Raw genomic sequence first — 24,331 nt, 5'->3', positions numbered from 1 at the left:
AAGCAGAGACAGAGCTCCCAGACCTTGATGAATAATTCTCAAATTTTAATATACATCCAAATTACCTGGGGAAGTTTTGAATGCATATTACCAGACTCAATGGCCAGAATTCTTATTTAGATGAGTGTTAGGTGATGATGTAATTAATATATATCACACCCACACTCCCAGACCTTAGAGATAAAACAGAAAAATGAGAACAAAATGTCACCTGATTTTGCTGATAACAGTAAGTTTGGAGGATTTGACTTAATGTGCATCTACAGTGGATATTCACTTTGCAGACAAAGGTCCTTACAGTCAAAGCTATGGTTTTTCCAATAGTCATGTAGGGACGTGAGAGTTGGACCGTAAAGAAGGCTGAGCACCAAAGAATTGATGCTTTTGAACTGTGGTGCTGGAGAAAGACTCTTGAGAGTTCCTTTGGGCAGCAAGGAGATCAAATTAGTCATTCCTAAAGGAAATCAACCCTGAATATTCATTGGAAGGACTAATGCTGAAGTTGGAGCTCCAGTACATTGGCCACCTGATGCACAGAGCCAACTCATTGGAAAAGCCCCTGATGCTGGGAAAGACTGCGGGCAGGAGAAGGGCCAGCAGAGGATGAGATGGGTTGTATGGCATCATCAGCTCAGTAGACAGGAATTGGAGCACACTCCGGGAGATAGTGAAGGACAGGGAAGCCTGGCATGCTGCAGTCCATGAGGTCACATAGAGTCGCACACATCTGAGTGACTAAACAACAACAGCAGTGGTTATTCAGAATACCAACCCCAGAGCTGGAATGGCCCAGCTTGTCACAGGAAGCACATGGAGACTGCAGCCTCGTTCAGAGGGGGCCTGCCCCGTGAGACTCATCCGAGGCTGCACTCTGCTGGCAGGCTGGCTCCTGGGAGAGAAGAGGGAGGGCGGGGCTGAGCTACCTGAACTCAGTTCTCTCTGAAACTCATGGGGGCAGCTAATTCCTTCCACATGCCCTTAATGAGAAATGGGAAGCAGCCTTCCAGTCACAATGAATTTCACAGCTGAGGCCCAGAAATCTGCAGATCTTCCCAACCCAGGGATTGAACCAGGTCTCCTGCATTGCAGGCAGATTCTTTACCATCTGAGCCACCAGGGAAGCCCTAATTGGTCCTCAGACCACACTTAAACAAAGTTCTAGAGACTTTGCTGGAAGTCCAGTGGCTAACAGTTTGCCTTCCATCGCAGGGGGTGTGGGTTCAGTCCCTGTTTGGGGAGCTAAGATCCCGCATGCCTCATGACCAATAAGTCAGAACATAAACAACAAAAGCAATACTGTGACAAATTCAACAAAGACTTTAAAAATGGTCCATGTCAAAAAAAAAAAAAACCTTAAAAAAAAATTCTAGAAAATCTTTGTTCTAGAAACAAAGTGCTAGCTGACTTCCAAAAAGAAAACCATGTGGATGGGCTTGCTATCTTTCAGAAGCTGACAGATGAGCTTGAATGATGGTATTTCAAGAGAGCTCTTTCATTACTTATATGGTGTTTCACATGGCCCAGCTCCTGTGGTTAGCCCTTAACATCAATTCAGTTCAGTCACTCAATCGTGTCCGACTCTTTGCAACCCCATGAATCGCAGCACACCAGGCCTCCCTGTCCATCACCAACTCCCGGAGTTCACTCAAACTCACGTCCATAGAAGCAGTGATGCCATCCAGGCATCTCATCCTCTGTCGTCCCCTTCTCCTCCTGCCCCCAATCCCTCCCAGCATCAGAGTCTTTTCCAATGAGTCAACTCTTCGCATGAGGTGGCCAGAGTACTGGAGTTTCAGCTTTAGCATCATTCCTTCCAAAGAACTCCCAGGGCTGATCTCCTTCAGAATGGACTGGTTGGATCTCCTTGCAGTCCAAGGGACTCTCAAGAGTCTTCTCCAACACCATATTTCAAACACATCAATTCTTCAGCATTCAGCCTTCTTCACAGTCCAACTCTCACATCCATACATGACCACTGGAAAAACCATAGCCTTGACTAGACAGACCTTAGTCAGCAAAGTAATGTCTCTGCTTCGGAATATGCTGTCTAGGTTGGTCATAACTTTTCTTCCAAGGAGTAAGTGTCTTTTAATTTCATGGCTGCAGTCACCATCTGCAGTGATTTTGGAGCCCAAAAAAATAAAGTCTGACCCTGTTTCCACTCTTTCCCCATCTATTGCCCATGAAGTGATGGGACCAGATGCCATGATCTTCGTTTTCTGAATGTTGAGCTTTAAGCCAACTTTTTCACTCTCCTCTTTCACTTTCATCAAGAGGCTTTTTAGCTCCTCTTCACTTTCTGCCACAAGGGTGGAGTCATCTGCATATCTGAGGTTATTGATATTTCTCCTGGCAATCTTGATTCCAGCTTGTGTTTCTTCCAGTCCAGCATTTCTCATGATGTACTCTGCATAGAAGTTAAATAAGCAGGGTGACAATATACAGCCTTGACAGACTCCTTTTCCTATTTGGAACCAGTCTGTTGTTCCATGTCCAGTTCTAACTGTTGCTTCCTGACCTGCATACAGATTTCTCAAGAGGCAGGTCAGATGGTCTGGTATTCCCATCTCTTTCAGAATTTTCCACAGTTTCTTGTGATCCACACAGTCAAAGGCTTTGGCATAGTCAATAAAGCAGAAATAGTTGTTTTCCTGGAACTCGCTTGCTTTTTCCATGATCCAGCGGATGTTGGCAATTTGATCTCTGGTTCCTCTGCCTTTTCTAAAACCAGCTTGAACATCAGGAAGTTCACGGTTCACGTATTGCTGAAGCCTGGCTTGGAGAATTTTGAGCATTACTTTACTAGCATGTGAGATGAGTGCAATTGTGCAGTAGTTTGAGCATTCTTTAGCATTGCCTTTCTTTGGGATTGGAATGAAAACTGACCTTTTCCAGTCCTGTGGCCACTGCTGAGTTTTCCAAATGTGCTGGCATATTGAGTGCAGCACTTCCACAGCATCATCTTTCAGGCTTTGAAACAGCTCAACTGGAATTCCATCACCTCCACTAGCTTTGTTCGTTGTGATGCTTTCTAAGGCCCACTTGACTTCACATTCCAGGATGTCTGGCTCTAGATTAGTGATCACACCACATCGTGATTATCTGGGTCATGAAGATCTTTTTTGTACAGTTCTTCTGTTTATTCTTGCCACGTCTTCTTAATATCTTCTGCTTCTGTTAGGCCCATACCATTTCTGTCCTTTATCGAGCCCATCTTTGCATGAAATGTTCCCTTGGTATCTCTAATTTTCTTGAAGAGATCTCTAGTCTTTCCCATTCTGTTTGTTTCCTCTATTTCTTTGCATTGATCACTGAAGGCTTTCTTAGCCCTTAACATATGTGAAGTCATTTAAATGCATGAAGTCACAATAGTTAGATATTAGGGCAGAGAGAGATTAAGTAATTTTCTCCAGGCTGCATAGCTGAAAAGTGGCAGGGCTAGAAATTGGAACCAGGATGTCTGGCTCCAGTCTTGCCCTCTGGCTACACTGCTACAAGTGGTTCTCTATCCACGGACACAGATCTCTGCAGGGGTGAAGGCACCAAGCAGTTCGCCCAGGGTGTTCCCAAACCCACTGGCAAACCCCAGCTATCAATTTACTCATTGACAGAGCAGCTAATGAATTTATCTTAAAAAGCAAAATGAAGTCTTAGTAGCTGTTTATTATTTTGCCTTCCCAACCAGTGGATATTAAAATTCTAACTATCATGTTGCTAATTAAGGATTTGTTTTCTTCACCTTGAAGAGGACTGGCATAACATGAAAAGGCTGTATGCCACCATCACGAGAAATGCAGCCCAGGTGCAAAGTGAGAGAAGGAGCACTTGGATGTTATTCTTTGGGATCACATGTTTTAAGGTTAACAATGCAAATTACTTCTTCTCTGGAGATGAAGACCTTCAGGTGAAGACTCCAGTAGAGCAACCCATATAAAAAACGCTTCAGGGGCTGTCACCCCATGTTTGCAGTTTTCCACGCAACTGAGGATGACACCAGGGTTCCCAGAGCCGAGTGGGAGAATGTGATGACTTTGGCAAATGGGGAAAGGATGAAATGCTTTGCAGTGTCAGAAATGTGGGGACGCTAATATACTAACATAAGTGGTCTCCAATCAGGAGAGATTTATGTACCAGACATCATTTATTTAGCAGGCATTTATTAATGCGTTAGTGTGTTAGCTATTACACAGTCCTTGCCCTTGGTCAAATGGAGAGATGGACATTTACAGATGAGATGTGTATGTGAATATCACCCACTGTGTCCCTGGCAGGACATAAGTCAGCAGATGGCAGAAATACCCAGAAGAAGTGCTAGGTAGAAATGTCCCCCATCACAGGCATCTTCTTGCTAGAAGATGAGCCTGAAAGGAATACTGTTGGGGGTTGGCAGGTGGGCAGGCCTAGCAAGAGCTGTATGAGCAAGACAGACGTGAGGACCCAAGCAGCAGAACTGTACGCTTTTGTGTGGCTATGAGAGAATTCACCTGCAGAAGTAGACTGAGGCAGAATACAGTTCATGGAATTCCAGAAAGTGGAATTTGGAATATTCAGCTGAATATTATCTTTTGTGAAATTCACATGGCCATCCTAGATTCAATGAAACCTCATTCCCTTTTTATCATTTCTGAGCAGGTGACACTCTTCCTTCATCGTACCAAAAAAGCCATGATGGTGCCAACTAGGGTCATTAGTAATGATGAACAAGCTCCCCCAAGGACCCCATATCCCCTTTGCATTCTGACCTCAGGGCGAGGTTATTTAGTAGGCTCTCTAACAAGCATTGGGACTCGGCATGTAGCTTGCTTGACTGAGGGCACCGCGCCTTTCAGTTCTGTTTTACACGAATGTCCCAAGCTTGTTGCGTGTGAAATTGATTGGCTCTTGCACTTGCTGAATTGGTGATCTGTTTTTCTGAGGGATTCTACACGTATTGGATATGATCATATACAATGACAAAGTGGGTGGTAGTATTTTTCCTATGCCTCTAATTTATGTATTTGTGCTGGGGTGATGATTTAGATGGGAGCTCGATAAATTGATCAAGTAAATTACACCAAACCCACACACCATCATTTCAAGGAGCTGTCATCACACCAAGGAGGTTTTATTTCATCCAGCATGGTATTCTCGGAGAACCACTGTGTTTTCTTCACGTGCTGCTGGGCTTTCATTTGGTCAGAAATGGCTTTATTTCTCAGACTGGCCAACGATATAAGAATTTTAGCTCCGGAAGGCATTGGTTAGCTGTGACAGACAGTGCCTGTTCATCTCCTGTGACCTTTAGCAAGTTATTTAAACTTTCTGGGTCTCAGTTTCTCATCCTAGAAAATGTAGATTCATCATGTCTACCTCAAACATTTGTCCTAAAGGTAAGCAATAATGCGCTGACAGTGGAAAGAATCCGGATGTCAGATGACTGTGGATGCATATCTTGGCTCCATTGCTACTTGTGCAAATCATGATCCTATGTGAGCCCTCAGTTTCCCAGTCTATAAAAGCTGTTGATCTTAGTTGCATGGAGGAATGGCTTCTGCATGTGGTGGGATAGGGTTGTCTAAGAGAAGACTGTTGATTCTGATGCCTACCTGCCCCACCTAGAAGACCTGAGTCCAGAAACATCAACACCCAAGGAGGCTGGGGTGAGTGGCAGACTCACCTGAGGTGCTAAAGCTGCTACGAAATCGACTGAGCAACCTGACTCACCTTCGATCCTCTGTGATTCTCAGTACACTCACAAGCAACGCCAACATCAGAACCAAGCTCTGGGGACAGAGAAGCAATTGTTCCTCTGGGAAACACTCCTGCCTTACTGACACAAGACAAAATGGATGTGATAGCAAAATGCTGTGAGAGGGTGGCTCTTCTCTGGGATATACTTTCTCATTAGCCAAGGGTCCTTTCTTCCTTTCTGAGTGAGAAAACTACCTCATGCCCTGAAAGCCAGTACATTAATATACCTTGAGAAATAACTGGAACATTTAAAGACGAGTATAGCAGTAATATAGTAATACATGTTGCATGAGTTAAGGGATGGATGGATGGGTGGATAGATAAATGGATGACTGGGGATTCTGGCTTTATCACAGATTAACTGAATGACCTTGCATACTGTCAGTTCAGTCCTGTCCGACTCTCTTTGACCCCATGGACTGTAGCCTGCCAGGCTCCTCTGTCCATGGGATTCTCCAGGCAAGAATGCTGGAGTGGGTGGCTGTGCCCCCCGGCAGGGGATCGTCCTGACCCAGGGAGCAAACCCACGTCTCTTACATCTCCTGCACTGGCAGGCGAATTCTTTGCTACTAGTGGCGCCTGGGAAGCCATGAGTGACCCTGGGCAAGTTAATTAGCTATTGTGGGTGACCTCCATTTCTTTTTTATAAAATAGGGATAATGAAAATGGCTAGGCTGCCTAAGTGTGAGAATTAAATACATGAATAGAAGTTAAGCACTTAAATCAGGTCTCGGTACCTCATAAGTGAAAGCTGCGTTACAATGATTTGCTGTTGTTTCCTGTTCGGTACTTACATGGCTCGGCTTCTTTTATAACTTTTGCGTTCTCTGTGCTTTGCAGGTCAGCAGGTCCTGGGCCTGGTAGAGAACCAGAGTGATTGGTACCTTGGAAACCTGTGGAAAAATCACCGTCCTTGGCCTGCCCTTGGAAGAGGCTACAACACAGGTAAACTCAAGAGGGTGACATGCTGGGCACTGGTGGGTGGGGTGCGATGTGATGTGAGGACTTTCTCAGGAAGAGGAGGTAAGTCAAAGCACGGGAGAAGCCACCTGGTTGCCTGAGTTCGGCAGTGGACTGTACTCAAGTTGGCCCTCTGGTTCTTGCTTAGGGCTGCAGCTGCAGGCAGTGTCGCTACTGGGCCGTGGCAGTCGGTGGCATTCTCTCCTGACCTTCAGTCCCTGATCCAGCTGGCATCTTTACGAGTGTCACCTGTAGGATTCATTGTCTTTGTATGGGGATGAAAGTAGCTGATTTTTTTTTTTTTTTTTTTTTTTTTTTTGGCTACAACATGTCATAGTTGCAGCATGTAGGATCTAGTTCCCTGTGTGCGTGGGTACTAAGTCACTTCAGTCGTGTCTGACTCTTTGCAACCCCATGGACTGTAGCCCGCCAGGCTCCTCTGTCCATGGGATTTTCCAGGCAAGAATACCGGAGTGAGGTGCCATTTCCTCCTCCAGGGGACCTTCCCAACCCAGGGACCGAACCCACATCTCTAACATCTCCTGAATTGGCAGGAGAGTTCTTTACCACTAGCACCACCTGGGAAGCCCTTAATTCCCTGACCAGCAATCAAACCCAAGCACCCTGCATTGAGGGTGTGGAGTCTTAGTCACTGTACCCCTGGGGAAGTCCCCTGATGTCTTACTGACTCTTAAAATTTCTGATTAAAAGTGACACAATTTTTTTGTAATTTTTTTAACTCAAAAGTATAGTTGATTTATAATGTGTTAGTTTCAGATGTATGGCAGTGATTCAGCTATACATACATAGATATTTTTTTTTTCAGATTCTTTTCCCTTATAGGTTTTTACAAAATATTGAATACAGTTCCCTGTGCTATGCAGTAGGTCCTTGTTGGCTATCTATTTTTTTATATAGTAGCATATATATGCTAATCTCAAACTCCTAATTTATCCCCCCCCCTTTCCACCTTGGTAACCATCAGTTTGCTTTCCATGTCTGTGTGTCTATTTCTGCTTTGCATATAAGTTCATTTGTACCTTTTTCTTTTAGATTCCACATATAAGTGATGTCACATGATGCTTGTCTTTCTCTGAACGGCTTCCTTCACTTAGTATGATCATCTCCAGTTGCATTCATGTCACTGCAGGTGGCGTTATTTCATCCTTTTGTAGCTGAGTAATATTCCATCGTGTATATACACCACATCTTCTTTATCCTTTTATCTAACAAGGAACTTTCAAGTTGCTTTCATGTTTTGGCTATTGTAAATAATGCTGCAGTGAACACTGAGGTGCATGTGTCTTTTCCAAGAAGTGACATTTCCAACAACATTAAATTGGCTAAAGGATGCCATGTGGTTGTGCCCACCTTCACTGGGTGTGGCCAAGTGTAACACAGCCATGTGCCTGGAAGGAGAAAAGGCAGATGTATTTGGTAATTGGTACTTAAAAGGAGCACAGCCCATGTACACCCTGTGTCAGAAACCAAATCCGTTTTCTGTCTTGCTGCTAACCCCGCGCATGGGTCTCCTCTCTTCCTTGTCTCCATCAGGAGTGTTGTTCATTCATTCATTCTTGGTTCACCTCCAGTCTGTCTAACATTTACTTTGTGCTGGGCCCTGCGCTAGTGAACCAGACATAGCCCATGACCTCATGGAGCTTATAAAGAAGGAAACTAGAGTAACCTCCCCTCTTCAGGCTCTGGTCCTGCCACTGTCTACCTTCAGAATGCCTCTGGAGATCCTCTTTGCCTTGATACCCCGTTCTCAAGGGTGCAGACCTGTGTTGTGGGTCAGGATGAGAGCTTGGAGCTCAAGGAGAGCAGTAGGATAGGTCAGACCAAGAAAGGCTGAGACTCGGAACCTAGACCAGCTCTACTGAGTTAGGGCAGGGGTCTGGGGATGGTGCCCCCTGAAGGTGACAGGTGGTAGCCGATCCTGGAGACTCAGGTGAGTCTGTAGTGGGAGGAGTCAGTCAGCTCTGAGTGCTGAGGATCAGATGCAAATATGAGACCCCAGCGGCCACAGGACAAAGGATGAGAGTTGAGCATCCAGATGTGCACATTCAGAGATCAGGTCAGAGTGGGATCAAAGCTGGAATAAGACAAGGAAAGAAAGGTCCAGGCTGAATGTCCTTGGCAGCCAGAGGTCAGGGATGCCTGTACGGAAGGCCGTCCTGAGTGGGGAGACATTCCTTAGCTGACATTTGCCAGAAGGTCCAGGTGTGCCTCACAGGATGTCATTTTCCTCTGTAACACCTACCAGGCATCGCAACCTGCAGGGTTGCAGTTGAAGAATGTTAACCTCCAGCACCTCCCTGCTGTACAGGGCATTAACCCTTGAGTCACGGAATGGTGGGGGATTCTGGGGCATCCCTGAGAGAGGCCAGCTTCAGGGTGGTTGTTGTGCAGTTGCTCCGACTCTTTGCAATCCCATGGACTGCAGCACTCCAGGCTACCCTGTCCTTCACCATCTCCCGGAGCTTGCTCAAACTCATGTCCATTGAGTCCGTGATGCCATCCAGCCATCTTGTCCTGTCATCCTCTTCTCCTCCTGCCTTTGCTCTTTCCCAGCATCAGAGTCTTTTTCCAGTGAGTTGGCTCTTCACATCAGGTGGCCAAAGCATTGAAGCTTCAGCTTCATCATCAGTCCTTCCAATGAATATTCAAGGTTGATTTCTTTTAGAATTGACTGGTTTGATCTCCTTGCTGTCCAAGGGACTCGCAAGAGTCTTCTCCAACACCACAGTTTGAAAGCATCAATTCTTCAGGTTCAGGGAGGGGCCCCCAAAATGGGCTCAAAGCAGTGCAGAGGTATACTGTTACGGTAATGGGCAAGGCAATGTCTCTGCATCCCAGCTAAGTACTGGCCAGGTACTGTACCCAGTGTGTTCTAGGTGTTACTCTCATCTGATCCTCACACTAACCTCATGGGGCAGGAACTATTCTCATCTCTCTTTTATACCTAGGAAACTCAAGCTTAGTGAGTTTAAGGTTGGAGTCTGATAAGTAAGGAGCCTGCTGTTAACCACTAAACTTCCTAGCTTGAATTTTAGTGGCTTCAGAATCAAGAATCCTTTTTTAAAAAATAACCCTGTCTCTGTAAATCACTTTCAGTTGGGACTGTCCGCTAGTCACCTGGCTCTGTGTCAAAGATCTGGGGACAGGCGAGATTTGACTACTTAAATCTATGAGCATATTAGATCATTTTAGCTGCTAGAAAGTTCTGAACGAAGTGACTTTGGTCTTTGTAAAGCATCTTTTTATGTGAAATTCCTGGACCATGCAGGTTATACAAAGTGAGGAAAGAGAACTGCAAAATTGTTTAAATCATTTCTCTACCTTAACTACAAAGTTAACAATGCATGGAGAGAAATTTGATCCAATCAAGAAGAGAAAGCATGAAAATAATTTATTTCTGTGACTTTGGAATCATTGCAATATTTTAGGCAAACAATAATGTAAGAACTCTGGTTGCTTTTGTTATCTTATTCAACAAATTGCAAAATACAACAGAATAATACTGTTTTTTAAAAATGTGATATCTAGACTCTGTACCTTGAAAGGTCTGGAGGAGCCCAGGGTTCTGCCTTATACCAAGTCTCCAAGATGTTTCTGGAGCAGAAGGTGAAAGGATCTGCGTTGATTAAACATGATACCTTGTTTCCCCTTCCCCTCCTCCCCCCACCACAAGGGACTGTTTTCTCAGTGCCTTTGAGGCTGGACCCTTTAGAGATCCACAGTGGGCCAGTGAGATGGCTTTGCCTGCTTCTTTTGGTCAGAGAATGATCACCTCATGTTGATCTCCTGTGCCTGGATTTCAACACCTTCACTCCAGGCTTTCTTAAAGCTGGAGACACCCATGCTTCTCTGATGGGTGAAGGGGCATCGCAGGTAAACCCTGGTGTGTGTTTAGTCCCTGCTTTCCACAGCATGGAATAATAGAACATGTCACATGGAGATAAACTACAGTGCCTCCAGGGCACAGCATCAGGGTCATGATTATCCATATCAAACAAAAACCACCGGTCATCAATCTGGGTTTGCAGGGGGAAAGAAAAATGTAGCACACTGGGGAATTTGTTATGACCAAAATGGCATGTCCCCTCCTGCTCCTCCCGGTCTATCTCTGACTGTGAGGTCAGGAGAAAGACAGGTACCTATACCCTCTCCAGCTCCTACTTGGTATGCCAAGCCAGTGAGTTCCTTCCCTTCTTGCTGCTTTTGAAAGGGCAGAGCAGATGGGGGAAAGCCCTGTTAGAAGTGATGTGTCCATTTAAATCAGCCAGTGACATCAAGTGATCATTAGAAAAGGATTTATGGGACATCAAAATGCATTGACTTTCATGACGGGGATTTGTTATTTTAAGACCGAGGATTGCACCACACATCAGTGGATGAGTCATCCAGACCAGTCATTTAGATTCTCTTGGAAATCGTGAGGACTCCACTGGAGGGAACCTGTCTCCCTGAATCCGAGTGCATCTCAGGCATCCAGACAGGGTGTCTTCAGCAAAGCCCCGTGCTGAGCCTTCAGCTTGGTGCTGGGAAACTGAGGCAGGTTCGGGTTAGGCTGGAATTCAGCTGCTTAGTCTCTGGGAGCTTAGCCAAGTTGCCTCCTTAAACCTTAGTTCTCTCCCTGGTAAAATAGGATAAATAACAAGAGCACCGAGAGTGTGAATATTAATGAGGTAACTTGTTTCATCAGCTTTTAGTCTGGGGCCTGTGGTATTTTTCTACCACTTATTCCATTAGAGAATGAGATCCACCTGCTTTTTTTTAACATGGTCTTTCTTTTTAAGATTTTATTTACTTATTTTTGGCTGCACTGCGTCTTTGTTGCTGCACGTGGGCTCTCTCTAGTTGCGGTAGACAGGAGCTACTTTCTAGTTGCTGTGTGCAGGCTTCTCACGGTGGCTTCTCTTGCTGCAGAGCACAGGCTCTGGGCGTGCAGGCTCAGTAGCCGGGGCACAGGGCTTAGTTGCCTCGAGGCATGTGGGAACCTCCTGGACTAGAGTTCAGACCCATGTCCCCTGCATTAACAGGTGAATTCTTAACCACTTTACCACCAGGGAAGCCCCCACTTGCTGTGAAAATGGTGGTTAACTGATTGCCTAGGGTTTGCTAAGGTCTCCTAAGCCCTTGGGTCAGAAAAAAAAAAGTCCTTCTTTTGCTCTTCCCCAAGTATGACAGGGGCTTCCCTGATGGCTCAGACGGTAAAGCGTCTGCCTGCAATGCGGGAGACCCGGGTTCAATTCCTGGGTCAGGAAGATCCCCTGGAGAAGGAAATGGCAATCCACTCCAGCACCCTTGCCTGGAAAATCCCATGGATGGAGGAACCTGATAGGCTACTGTCTATGGGGTTGCAAAGAGTCAGACACACCCACAAAAAAGAAAAGTATGACATAGTCACCTTGCAGTTTTTAATCTCCCCACTGCCTAAAAAAGGTTAACTGTTTCATATTCTTTTAGGAAAAAATGACAATTTTTATGTATCAGCTGTGTTCTGCTTGGAAAATCCCCAGAAAATACATGAAATGTTAGAGTTGGAAGATGGGCCTTCAAGACTTGACCTTGTTACTTTGTACCTTGGAAAGCTGCTCAGGTTCAATCCCTGGGTTGGGAAGATCCCTTGGAGAAGGGAATGGCTACCCACTCCAGTGTTCTGACCTGGAGTGTTCCATGGGGTCGCAAAGAGTTGGACAGGACTAGTGACTTCCACTTTCACTTTCAGGCTCTCCAAGCCTTGAGTTCCTTGTCGGTGATCTGAGAATGATAGTCCTACCCAGAGCCGTCAGAGAGGCTCTGAGGTGGTGGTATAGCTCCAGACAGGGCTGGTAAATCCAGGTGATTTTGGAACTTGGTTGTTTTTCTTTCTCTTCTCCACCATAGCCTAGCCGAGTACCTGTTTTCAAGGAATTCGTGTTTCAGCCATGTTGATCAGATTCAGCTATGTTCACCAGCCATCCTACAGAGCACCGTTACCATGTGTTGTATTTGTTAGTCCCTAGAATTATCTTCTATGGTAGACATTCACCTTTGAAGAGCCAGCCAGATCCCCTTCCTCTTTGTTTCCGTTTCCCAGTCAGCTGCACAGAACCCACAGGCCCCTAAAATAGGAGGGAAGATCTGCCTACCTCTCCCATTTAGCCCCCTCCCTTCTTATTGAAGTGATTTATGATTTAACCCATTGCTGACCAGGGGATTTTTGTAGAAACTAATGACTATGGCTGGTGGTTTTTCTTTTGGCTGCCCCAAAACTAATTAATTCTGGTATTTCACTACCAATGGGTTATAGTAGTCAATAGTTACACTTGACATACCTATAAAGTCTTCTAACTTTCGTGAAGTGTCTTCAACCCACTCTTCTATAGGAGCTAAGGAGCGTTCTCCAGCACCCTGAGTTTCATGTTCACTTAATGTATCAGAATCAGTCACTAAAGTTGTTAGTCTTATTGTTGATCTAATATTCACATCTTCTGAATCAGAACTATATTCTGAAGAGCTATCATCTTCTGAGACACTAGTATATGTGTTGCTCGGATAATATGAGAAAATGTCTGCATAAAATTCACCTAAAACTTCCTCTTCACTTGAAGTTTCACGATGGGCCATTTTTGAAATTTTTGCATTTATAGTATATGCAAGATTAGAACAAAAACATAATGGAGCAAAATGTGAACGATAATAATCCTAAGCTGTAGAATGAACTCTTGATCAACTTTAAGTTCTAACAACTTCCCATGGTGATGTTTATTGCATCACTCTCTAAAAATGTATTGATATGTCTCCAGTCAATAACGTTCAGGTAACAAAAATGTATTAATATGTCTCTGGTGATGACAATATGTCATGAGCAGATGTCTGTAGTCAATAATATGTTAATTCTGTATTAAAGGAGCCCCTAAACCATAGCAGCTGTGGATGACCAGATAGACACCAGCACAGGGTCCTTGCCACAGCTGCCCATGTGGAATAAAGGGGAACTCCCGCATCCTTGTACAGAGATGTTTTCACTCCCAACTGTTCTATCTATTCATCATCTCTTATATGCAAGCAGCTGTCATTCACCCAGCAGTCAGCTGTCTGCAGAACTTTAAAAACAAATAAAACTAAGATGATGATAGTCTCATAAAGATTCAACCCACTTCAGTTCATATGCTGTTAGTGAGTATCTTAAAAACAAACACCAGTGAAAAAGAGAAGGGGAAGACAACTCAAAGTAGCAGGTGATTGGAGAAGGAGTGGGGGAAGGCAGGCCAGCTGAGAGAAGATGGCAAGTTTATAGGAGGCTTGTTTGCACAGGATCCCAGACATTGCTTACAGAGAGGATGTGTCCTTCTGTATTAAGGACATAATATTAACCAGAAGATGTGCTTTAAGGAACAATTTAAAAGTAAACTGCATCCTGTTCCTTTCAGTCTCCAAATTAGGCCAGAGGCAGGCAGATGGAGACCTGGCTCTCTAGGGAGGGAGGAAGAATTTATCTAGGAATCCTTATCTGCAGAATAACAAAATTGGGATATTCAAGGACTGACTCACCTCTGAGTTTGGATCAAAGTGGGTCATGAACAAGTAAGGGAAAGGTAATTGATGGCAAAGTTGGACACCATGGTAAATTTCATGGTGGTGATTAAGGAAACCAACATTTAACAACTTGCTAAATAACTGTGAAAGAGATGCTTTGAGTGGGATGACTGGCAGTATGAGATGTAGGTCAACTCTCTGCTCTGGCCTCTGACATAGGGCATTCTACAACCCTAGGCAAGTCTTCATTTCCCTGAGCCCTCCTTGGGTCAGGAACCAAGATCTCTTCATGCTGGAAAGCAATACTGTGATTGGATGATTTTTGTCTATAATAATTTCATCCAGAGAAACCAGATTTAAATGTAGCTTGTTCATTCAGCACATGCTGAATGCCTGTTATTTGAGACAGAAAATTATTTTTTAAATGTGATACCAAGAGCCTGCCTTCAAGAAGATGATTGTCTAGTAGAGGAGAGTTTGCATATCTACAAATATATTCAGTGTGACTTGAGCCTGTAGCCTGGTTGAGATTCAGATGTGAACATCAGCCCTGCAGTAACGCTGGACTGGTATTTTCTAGACCAGTTCTAGAAGATATTGCAGGAGATGGTAATATGTGTTCAGAAACTGTGGACAGAGAGGTTGAGAAATCCACATATTCTATCCCTCCCTTGGACATTCTCCGTGCTGGCATATTAGAAATGCTGGGAAGTCCAGAAGTGAAGCTGTTAAACCCACTAGCATTCCCCACTCCTGCCTGATCCTAAAAATACGGAAACAGGTTTGGGAAAAACCACCTTTACATGATCTCGGGACAGAGATTATCACTTCTTGAGCTCTGTATCCCAAGTCCTTGGCATACAAGTATTTAAATGGAGCGTGTAGAATAGTCCCTAGGAAAGATGCTTGCTGTTCTAGGAAACATTCATCTGATACCACACTTAGTAGAAATGTTTATTCTCTTTCATACTATAGGATCTCATTCATTTGCCTACTGTAAGGACATAGACACCATATCATTACACCTTTTCTCATGAATTTTTATTGGATAATAGTTGATTTACAATGTTGTATTGTTTTCTACTACATAGCAAAGTGAATCACATACATATATCCCCTCTTTTTTGAATTTCCTTCCCCTTTTAGATCATCACAGAACACTGAGTCGAGTTCCCTGAGCTATAGATTAGGTTCTCATTGGTTATCTATTTTATACATAGAATCAATAGTGTATACATTGCACCTTCTTAACAACATGTGTGCAATTGCATATCTGAGCTAGTCACCAGACAACAGCCCTCCAGAACTTTCCATGTGGAAGAATGAGGAGTGAGATGGATCTAATCTTGACTGGTAGGTCACCTCTCCATAGCCTAATTCCTCTGCATGAGAGAAATTCGAATTCTGATGGCATGCTCTGGCTCTTATCAGACTATCGGAGGCTCACACGTCCACCTGCACACTTTCACCCACTTTTCTGAATCATTTAACATGCCTGTTTAAGGTGTCACTTTTGCTTGTGTGTTTTACTTGACTTCATTTTAGTTCTTAACTTAGGGTCCATCAAAAAAATAATGAAAATGCCTTCTTTTTGTTCAGCTCATGGTCTTGCCCTGTTTTCTGTGACACATATTTTGAGCGCCTCTTTTACAATCCTGGAATAAAATTCAGAGATTGCCTATATTACACTGTCTACAAGTGTAATTTCAATAAAATCAATACAATGCCCTAGCTATGATATAAAGACAAAAAGGAAATTAATTTAGTATAAAATAATATTGACTGCAACATGTAATTGTTCAGGCTTAGCTGCAAAGACATAATGAAGTACTAACTGCTTCTACGTTTGGGATAGAGTTGTCTTCAGCATGACAACTGCAAAGCAAGATGGTTCTAATGGGAGATTGGTGATCCATGTTCCTTGAGTGGGGTTTTCCATTTGTGACAAGTTTTCCAAACTAGCGAGTGACTCTTCAGAGAGCAGGAAGTACCATATTTTCTTGATTTGTATTCCAAGTTCAGTGTCGATTAAATGATGCGGCCCCCGCCCCCGCCAAAAAAAAAAAAAAAAAAACACTCTGAAGTAGCAGTATTAATAGTTTCAGGCTCAGATAGTTACAGCAATTAAATTACACAAGTATAACATGAATGTCCAATGGGGCCCAAGTGAGATGCAGGTATACTCTTCATTGTGCCAGCCTGTCTTGGAAAGGAGTTCTCTGTCACCACTGAGGATCATGAATCCAAGATCTTACAGGCTGGTTCATGAAGCTGTGATGCGCCCAAGATCCTCCTGGACATTGACGTCAATGAGTAAGAGAGCTCCTGCCTGGAGTGGTGGCGGGGAATGAATAGGAAATTTGGGATTAGTAGGCACTAATTTGGAGAAGGCAATGGCAACCCACTCCAGTGTTCTTGCCTGGAGAATCCCAGGGACGGCGGAGCCTGGTGGGCTACTGTCTATGGGGTCGCATAGAGTCGGACATGACTGAAGTGACTTAGCAGCAGCAGCAGCAGCAGATGCTAATTTACTGGAAAGGACCCTGATGCTGGGAAAGATTGAGGAGGAGATGGGGGTGACAGAGGATGAGATGGTTGGATAGTATCAGTGACTCGATGAACATGAGTTTGAACAAACTCTGAGAGATAGTGAAGCCCAATGTGCTGTAGTCCAGGGGGACACAAAGAGTTGGACATGATTTAGCATCTGAACAACAACAACAAGGGTAATTGAATGAATGAACAGCAAGGTCCTACTGTATAGCACAAGGGACTATATTCAGTATCCTGTGATAAACCATAATGGAAAAGAATATGAAGAAGAATATATATACATATATATAATGTATATGTATAACTGGGCTTCCCTGGTGGCTCAGATGGTAAAGCATTGGCCTGCGATGCAGGAGACCCGGGTTAAATCCCTGGGTTGGGAAGATCCCCTGGAGAAGGAAATGGCAACCCACTCCGGTACCCTTGCCTGGAAAATCCCATGGACAGAGGAGTCTGGAAGGCTACAGTCCATGGAGTCGTAAAGAGTCATACACGACTGAGCAACTTCACTTCATGTATAACTGAATCATTTTGCTCTACACTAGAAATGAGCACAACATTGCAAATAAACTATACTTAAATAAAATAAATTTTTAAAAACAGTGCTCACAGAGACGGTTCAATCCACCAGAAATCTACTCAGCAGATATTCCATCCAAGCTACTTTTCTCCACTCAACTTTTTTCTAAGGTTTGATTATTTTACCTGAGGCATGTCCTAAACCAAAATCTTTGGCCTTAGTGCTGCCTTGTGGATTCACACAGGATAAATCTGTTCCCTCGTCTACCTGATGACCCCATAAGTATCTGAGGAAGAGAAGATGAACAGTACATCATAGCATCCTCTTCTGGGGACTCACCACCTCTGGTTCCCTGCAGGTACTGATTCTCTGAGCCCCAGTTTATCCAGAGTAAGATGAACATGGCTGGTCCTTCTGCCTCACAGAGGACTGTTGTAGGCCAGTGAGATCACAGAGTACATTTAAGATGATAAGACAAGATGGGCTTATCAGGGCTAATTAAGTCAAGGCTCAGTAAACATATGTTGCGTGTTGTCATCAGTTACAAGGTAGAAAAAGAGACTGCAGGATGTCTGGCCTCTAACCGTGTTGATCACTCTATGCTTCTCGAGCTCCTATTTCACTTTTCCTATTAAAAGATAGCATTGCTTATGTCCTGGAGATGAACTATCCTGAGTTAAAGTCTTGCCTCCATGATTTGGGGCAATGACCAGTTTCTTTCTTTAGTTATCATATCGGGACAAGACGAGTTCCCACCTAACGAGGTTGCTTTGAGGAGGAAATGAGATCATGTTTGAAAAGTGCTTGGGACGATGTTTAGATCAATAAATTGTCAGATATTAGTATTACTTGCCCCTTCCTTTTCTATTTGAGATTCACAGGCAGGGCAGACAAGTGTGACTCTTCAGCATCTTTTGATATTAGCTCTGTTTTTGTCCAGTGAAGACACCTGGGGCTGAGCTCTCCCTCCCCAGAGCTGACCATCCATGTGTCCATTCATCGGGTACCTTTCAAGGCCCTGGAGATGCCACTGACTGAGAAAGACAGGAGCCCTCTTCATAGGAGATCTCTTGTCATCGTGGGAGAGAAGCAATCTTCCCCTGGTGTCCTTTGATGTTGTCGTCTCCTGGGCTCCCACACCCACCCAACTCCAGCCCTTCTGCCTTTCCTGCTGTTCCTTGAACACCCCTATTTAACCTTGTGAGCCTCTCCACCCACCTCCAGACTGCAGCCTCACTCTAACCCTTGCCTGCCTCATTCTTCTCCATAGTGTTCATTGCCATCTGGTCTGTGATCATTTTGTCCATTTTCTTCATAATTATCTGTCTCTTTCTATAAGGATGTAAGCTCCTCAAGGATTGTAATTTTGTCTGTTAACTTCACTACTTTATCTCCTGTCCCTAGGATTATACCTGGCATATAGTATACTACTTACATATTGAGTAAGTTTTTGTTGTTGAATGAAATAATTTTGGAAGATGGTGTTTTGAAGACTAACATAGAACAGTGGTCATCAAAGGATGTTGGTGGCACCTTTGATGCCCTAGGGACACTGAAAATGTCCAGAGACATTTCTCATTATCACAACTGGGGAGATGCTGTTGTCATTTAGTGGATAAAGGCCAAGGAGGCTGCCACACATCTTGCAGTAAACAGGAGGGTCTCCTACAATAAAGAGTTGTCCAACTTAAAAAGTCATAGTTCTAAGTCTGGAAAACCCAGACATAGTGTGATGGCTGAGAAGCATGGGAGGGAATTGGATTCTTCTAGAAAGAACCTTCTTTTACAGAAGGGTTTTCTGAGAGAGTAATATTTGAGCTAAAGATCTGAGGAAGGGGTGGCAGAGATCTAGAATAATAATATTCTAGGCAGAGGCCTCTCTTGACGGCAGAGACCTCTGAGTGGAAGTGGACCTGGATGTATCTGTTTCTTTCACATCCTCATGCCTCACACCCCCTGGTCAGAGACATCAAGCAGGCAGGACTTCACCAGGCTCCAGATGAAGAGCCCATGTCCAGGCCATTCCTGTCCCCCTCGCCTACACTCTAGTGATGCTCTAGTGAGTCAGATTCTGCAAGTTCTCAGACTGAGAATGCTGTCAATTCTTCCTTCCATGCTCTTTGAGCTCCATGAATTGATTAACATGCTTTAGCACTGTGCATTTGATCCTGTTTTCCTGCCTTAGCATTAGAGTTTGTAAAGAACACCAGCAGCCCAGAGTGAATTGTGTCAAAGCCCAACATCTGGGCAAGGGTCTTCCTGGGCTGGTCTTGGCTAGCTCTCCAGACACGTGGCCCCTGCTCTTCCCTGGGCACTCCTGTTGAGCCCTGCTGGCCTCTGATTGTTGCCCAAATGCATTTCCATCCCAGGCCTCTACCCTCTGCCTGGACTGTTGTTCCACCAGCCCCCCACACTCCCAGTCACCCCGTTACTTCCTTCAGTCCTCTTGGATGTCATCTCCTCATGGTGGGCCTCCCTGTCTTATCCAAAATATCAATAGCACCTCCAGTGCCCTCACTCAGATTTATTCTACATTGCACTTTCCAGCAACATTATAAAATATATAAATCAAATAAAAATATCAATACAGAAATCAAATAACATTTTGGTTATTCCCCTGCTGCCACTTTGGTAGGCAGAATGCCTACCCACCCAAAGATGTCCGTGCCCTAATCCCTGGACCTGTGGTTGTTATGTTACATGGCAAAAGAGACTTTGCAGCTGTAATTATGGATCTTAAAATAGGGAGATTATCCTGGATTATCCGAGAGGCCCAGTCTAATCACAGGAGTCCTTAAAAGCAGAAAACTTCCTCCACCTGGAAGCAGAACAGATGTTGCAGAAGGGAATTAAGATTTGAACCACAAGGAAGACTCATTGTGCCTTAACTAGTTTGAAGATAGAGGGGACAAAGTGACAAGGAATGTAAGTAACCTTTAGGAGCCAATAAAGTGTCCCAGCTCACAGTCAGCAAGCTAGGGAAGCTCAGTCCTACAACCATCAGAAACGGAATTCTGCCAACAACCTGATTAGCTTGGGATAGACTTTCCCCCAGAGCCTCCAGGTAAGATTCAGCTGGCTAACACATTGATTGTGACTGTGGGAGTTCAAGGAAAGAACCCAGCCCAGGCCCTAGATTTCTGACCTGTACAACTGTGAAATAACAAACTGATATGTTTGAAGTCACTAAGATTCTTTGTTATGGCAGCAAGAGGAAACTCATGTCCCTGACTTTGCCTGTAAAAATGAAAGTTCCTTGAGAGAAAGGATCTTGTTTTGTTTACTCCTGTTTCCCTATCTGGAACATGAAAAGCTCTCAATGAATACTTGTTGAATGAAGAAGCGAATTCTAGCTTTCTGTACTCATGGCTTTCTGGTCATGGGAGAGAGCATGGAAAACTGTTGATGAGAAACATTCTGTATTCCCAGGTCTTACCATGTTGCCCATTCAATAGGCAGAGCCCTCAGCAGTACTGGCTGCCTGGCATTGGATCTTGCACCAGGAGTTGAAATCAGAAATAAGATAATAGTCTCCACAAAGAGGACTGAGCACCAAAGAATTGACGCTTTTGAATTGTGGTGCTAGAGAAGATTCTTGAGAGTCCTTTGGACTGCAAGGAGATCAAACCAGTCAGTCCTAAAGAAAACCCTGAATGTTCATCAGAAGAACTGACATTGAAGTTGAAGCTCTAATACTTTGGTCACCTAATACAAAGAGCCTATTCATTGAGAAAGACCCTGATGCTCGGAGAGATTGAAGGCAAAAGGATAAGTGGGCAGCAGAGGATGAGATGGTTAGATAATATCACCGACTCAATGGACATGACATTGAGCAAACTCTGGGAGTTAGTGGAGGACAGGGAAGCCTGGCATGCTGCAGCCCACAGAGTCACAAAGTCAGACACGACTTAGCAACTGAACAATAACAAAGTGTCTGCTTGCACTGCCGTGACCCCCTGCCCCCTACAGTTGGTCCACCATATAATTAAAGGTCAGCAGGTTAAGGACAGCTAAGTGCCATGTGGTTGGGTGCTGTGATGGAGGAGCACATCCATGGTATAAAGAGCTAGGTTGGAGGTGGGCTTGGATACATTGAGAAGGGTGTCAGAGCCAGGAGGGCTGTAGGTGGGGAAGATGGAGTAGATGTTCCAGGCCAACAGAAGAGCAAGTGTGGAAATACCTGGCAGGGTTAGGGAACAACACACAGTTTGCCTATTTAATCAGTTGTGTGATCTGCCCAGTACACAGGGTATGCTGAAGTCCCCAAAGTCTGTCTCCATCCTTATTAGCAGAACAACCTTGGGTACATTCCTTCATCTTTTTTGTCTTGGGTTTTGTCTGTTGGTCAGACTTTTCTCATCTGTATAGTAAGGGTATCGGTACAGACTCACAGGATTGCTGGAATCTGTATTTTAAGATTTTATTTTATTTTATTTAAATGCACTGCTCTGCATTTGGGATCTTAATTCCCTGACCAGGGATTGAACCTGTGCCCCCTGTAGTGGAAACACAGAGTCTTAACAACCGGACCACCTGGGAAGTGCCGTGGGAAAGATGAAGTGAATGGAAATACCTAGCCAACAGGAAGCACTCTGTACAGGATTACTGGAACTCCTAGCCCAGCCATGGAGCCAGGTGGGAAGTGTAGGCAGGCTAGGCAGGGAGGCTGGGAGCTGGGTGGGTCAAAGGTCTGAATGCTAAAGAGTCAGTTCAGCTTTATCCACTGGCTTCAGGAAGGGGGTCAGTTAAACAATGCACAGTTTCACTCCAGGCCTCAGGGAGAAACCACCCTCACCCACCATCCTCATCTCTTTATATGGTCTCCATTTATGTCTTGTCCCTGAGCCGAGTTTTCATCTCCTAACTCAGGGGCTCAGCCTGTTCAAACACTATGCAAAAGTTCCCATCAGCAAGCCCCGGGCACTTAACCCACCGCATCGCCTTCAGTGGCGCTGGGTCCTCTGAAGTACCCTCTGGAGGCAGCCAAGTGCGAGCGCCGCCCCCACCCCCCTTATTGGGCTTGGTGGGGGGGCCTCTTATTAAGCTGAACTGCTGAAGAGTTCTCCCAGCTGCATCCTAAAAAGATGGGAAGATTTCCCATCACCCGCCCTCCTGAGCCAAAGCCGCTGCTATAGAAGAGTTACTCTGCCATTGCTTCCCTCTTCCGGCTGCACAGCCTCTTGGCGGGGAGAGAATGTGTATTTAATCTGAGGCTTCCAGAATCTGACCTTAAGTGCAAGAAGACTGCCCCCAGCTTCTCTTCTCCCTCTATCAAACCTTTTCGCCTGAACTATTTTCCTTATAAATGATTCTATTTCTGAGTGGTTCTGACAGTATGGTTTTCCTCCCTCTTTGCTAAGTAAATTGCAAGGCTTCTGCATGCTGGATAATGAGAAACAAAACAAGAAGGAACCAAAATCTTTCCACTGAGCTGGGCCTCACCTGCCCTTGTCCACACGAGCTAGAAGGGCTGCATCTGTCAGGCTGTAGAACTGGACACAGGGCGCTCCCTCCCGGGGCTGTAACTTACTGCTTATGCTTCTGAACTTAAGGCGTCTCCAAGCCCCAGTGTCCTCTTCTGTGAATTGAGACTAATGATGCTGTCTTGGTCTTTCCAGGCTTCTGTAGCAGAATACCATAAGCTGAGGGCTTATAAATGACAGATGTTTATTCCTCCTGGTTCTGGGGACCTGGACGTCCAAAATCAAGGTAGCTGGTAGATTCTGTGTCTTGTGAGAGCTCGCTTCCTGGTTCATAGTCGGCTGCCTTCCTAGTGGAAGGGGTGAGGGAGTTTTGTGGGGTCTCTTGCATGAGGGCACTAATTCCATCCCTGAGGGCTCCAACCCAGTGACCTTTTGTTGTCGTTTAGTCTCTAAGTCTTGTTTGATTCTTTGCGACCCCATGGACTGCAGCACACCAGGCTTCCCTCTCCTTCACCATCTCCTGGAGTTCGCTCAAACTCATGTCCATTGAGTAAGTGATGCCATCCAACCATCTCATCCTCTGTTGCCCCCTTCTCCTCCTGCCTTCAGTCTTTCCCACCATCAGGGTCTTTTCCAATGAGTTGGCTGTTTGCATCAGGTGGCCAAAGTATTGGAGCTTCAGCATCAGTCCTCCCAATGAATATTCAGGGTTAATTTCCCTTAGGATTAACTGATTTGATCTCCTTGCCATCCAAGGGACACTCAAGAGTCTTCTCCAGCACCATAATTCAAAAGCATCAATTATTCAGCACTCAGCCTTCTTTATGGTCCAAATGCTCAAAAGTCTTTACTTCCTAATCATTTTACTGTTGCCTAGGCTCTTAAAGTTATTTATATCTGCTCTATATGGTATTATTAGAAACACTGCATGTCCTACTGCACGTAGCTTCCCAGTTCTTGCTAGTATCCTGAAATCTGCCATGGTGGGAGTATTTACACCATGGGAATGAGTAAACAGGACAAATCAGGGCTTCCCTCTCCCTCCCTCCCCCCCCTTCCTCCCTCCCCTCCTCCCTCTCTTCCCTCCTCCCTCCATTCCCTCCCTTCCCTCCCTTCCTTCCTCACTTCCTCCCTTCTTGTCAAACCTTTACCAACAGCCAATGAAATAGATGAATATTTGAAATCCCCCCTCCTTATCATGTTCTCTAGAATTAAACACTGTTAGCAGTTTGCAGTATATTTTTCTCTTTCCACTTGTGTAATTATCTATTTCTCTCTGTATATACATTTCCTTTTTAATTATTAAATGCTCAATTTACTTAAAAACAAAATGTTGGTTATCTTTCTACATTGATACTTAAAGTATTTTTTTGAGAACTGCATAGTTTTTCCATCTGATGAATGTACCATAATTTATCTCATTTCCTCTTAATTGGTATTTTAGTTCCTAGATTCTCCATGCCCCCAGTTATAAGCAGCAGCACATGCAAACATCCTTTATATTCATTTTTGTTTGCTGATACAGTGGACTCTCTGAAATGATACTGCTGTAGTATAGATATTTTAATTTTTATGCTTTGTAAAATACCAAATGTGTCAGAGGTCAGATAGGTAAAAA

At 44.5% G+C, this 24,331-nt stretch overlaps 1 protein-coding gene across 2 annotated transcripts in view; it reads left to right on the top strand.

Annotated features, from left to right (window-relative positions):
- Positions 1–24,331, top strand: part of LARGE1 (LARGE xylosyl- and glucuronyltransferase 1) — a 609,955-nt gene that overhangs the window by 465,112 nt on the left and 120,512 nt on the right. For both annotated transcript variants that reach the window (XM_018048226.1, XM_018048227.1), the window contains one exon: positions 6,571–6,675. In XM_018048226.1, coding sequence (XP_017903715.1) covers positions 6,571–6,675 — 105 coding nt within the window. The remainder of the gene's footprint in view (positions 1–6,570; positions 6,676–24,331) is intronic.

This window comes from Capra hircus, chromosome 5 (assembly GCF_001704415.2).
Source record: "Capra hircus breed San Clemente chromosome 5, ASM170441v1, whole genome shotgun sequence".
NCBI lineage: Eukaryota > Metazoa > Chordata > Mammalia > Artiodactyla > Bovidae > Capra > Capra hircus.
Note: the sequence above shows the minus strand (reverse complement) of the source record. Positions and strands in the feature narration are given on the sequence as shown.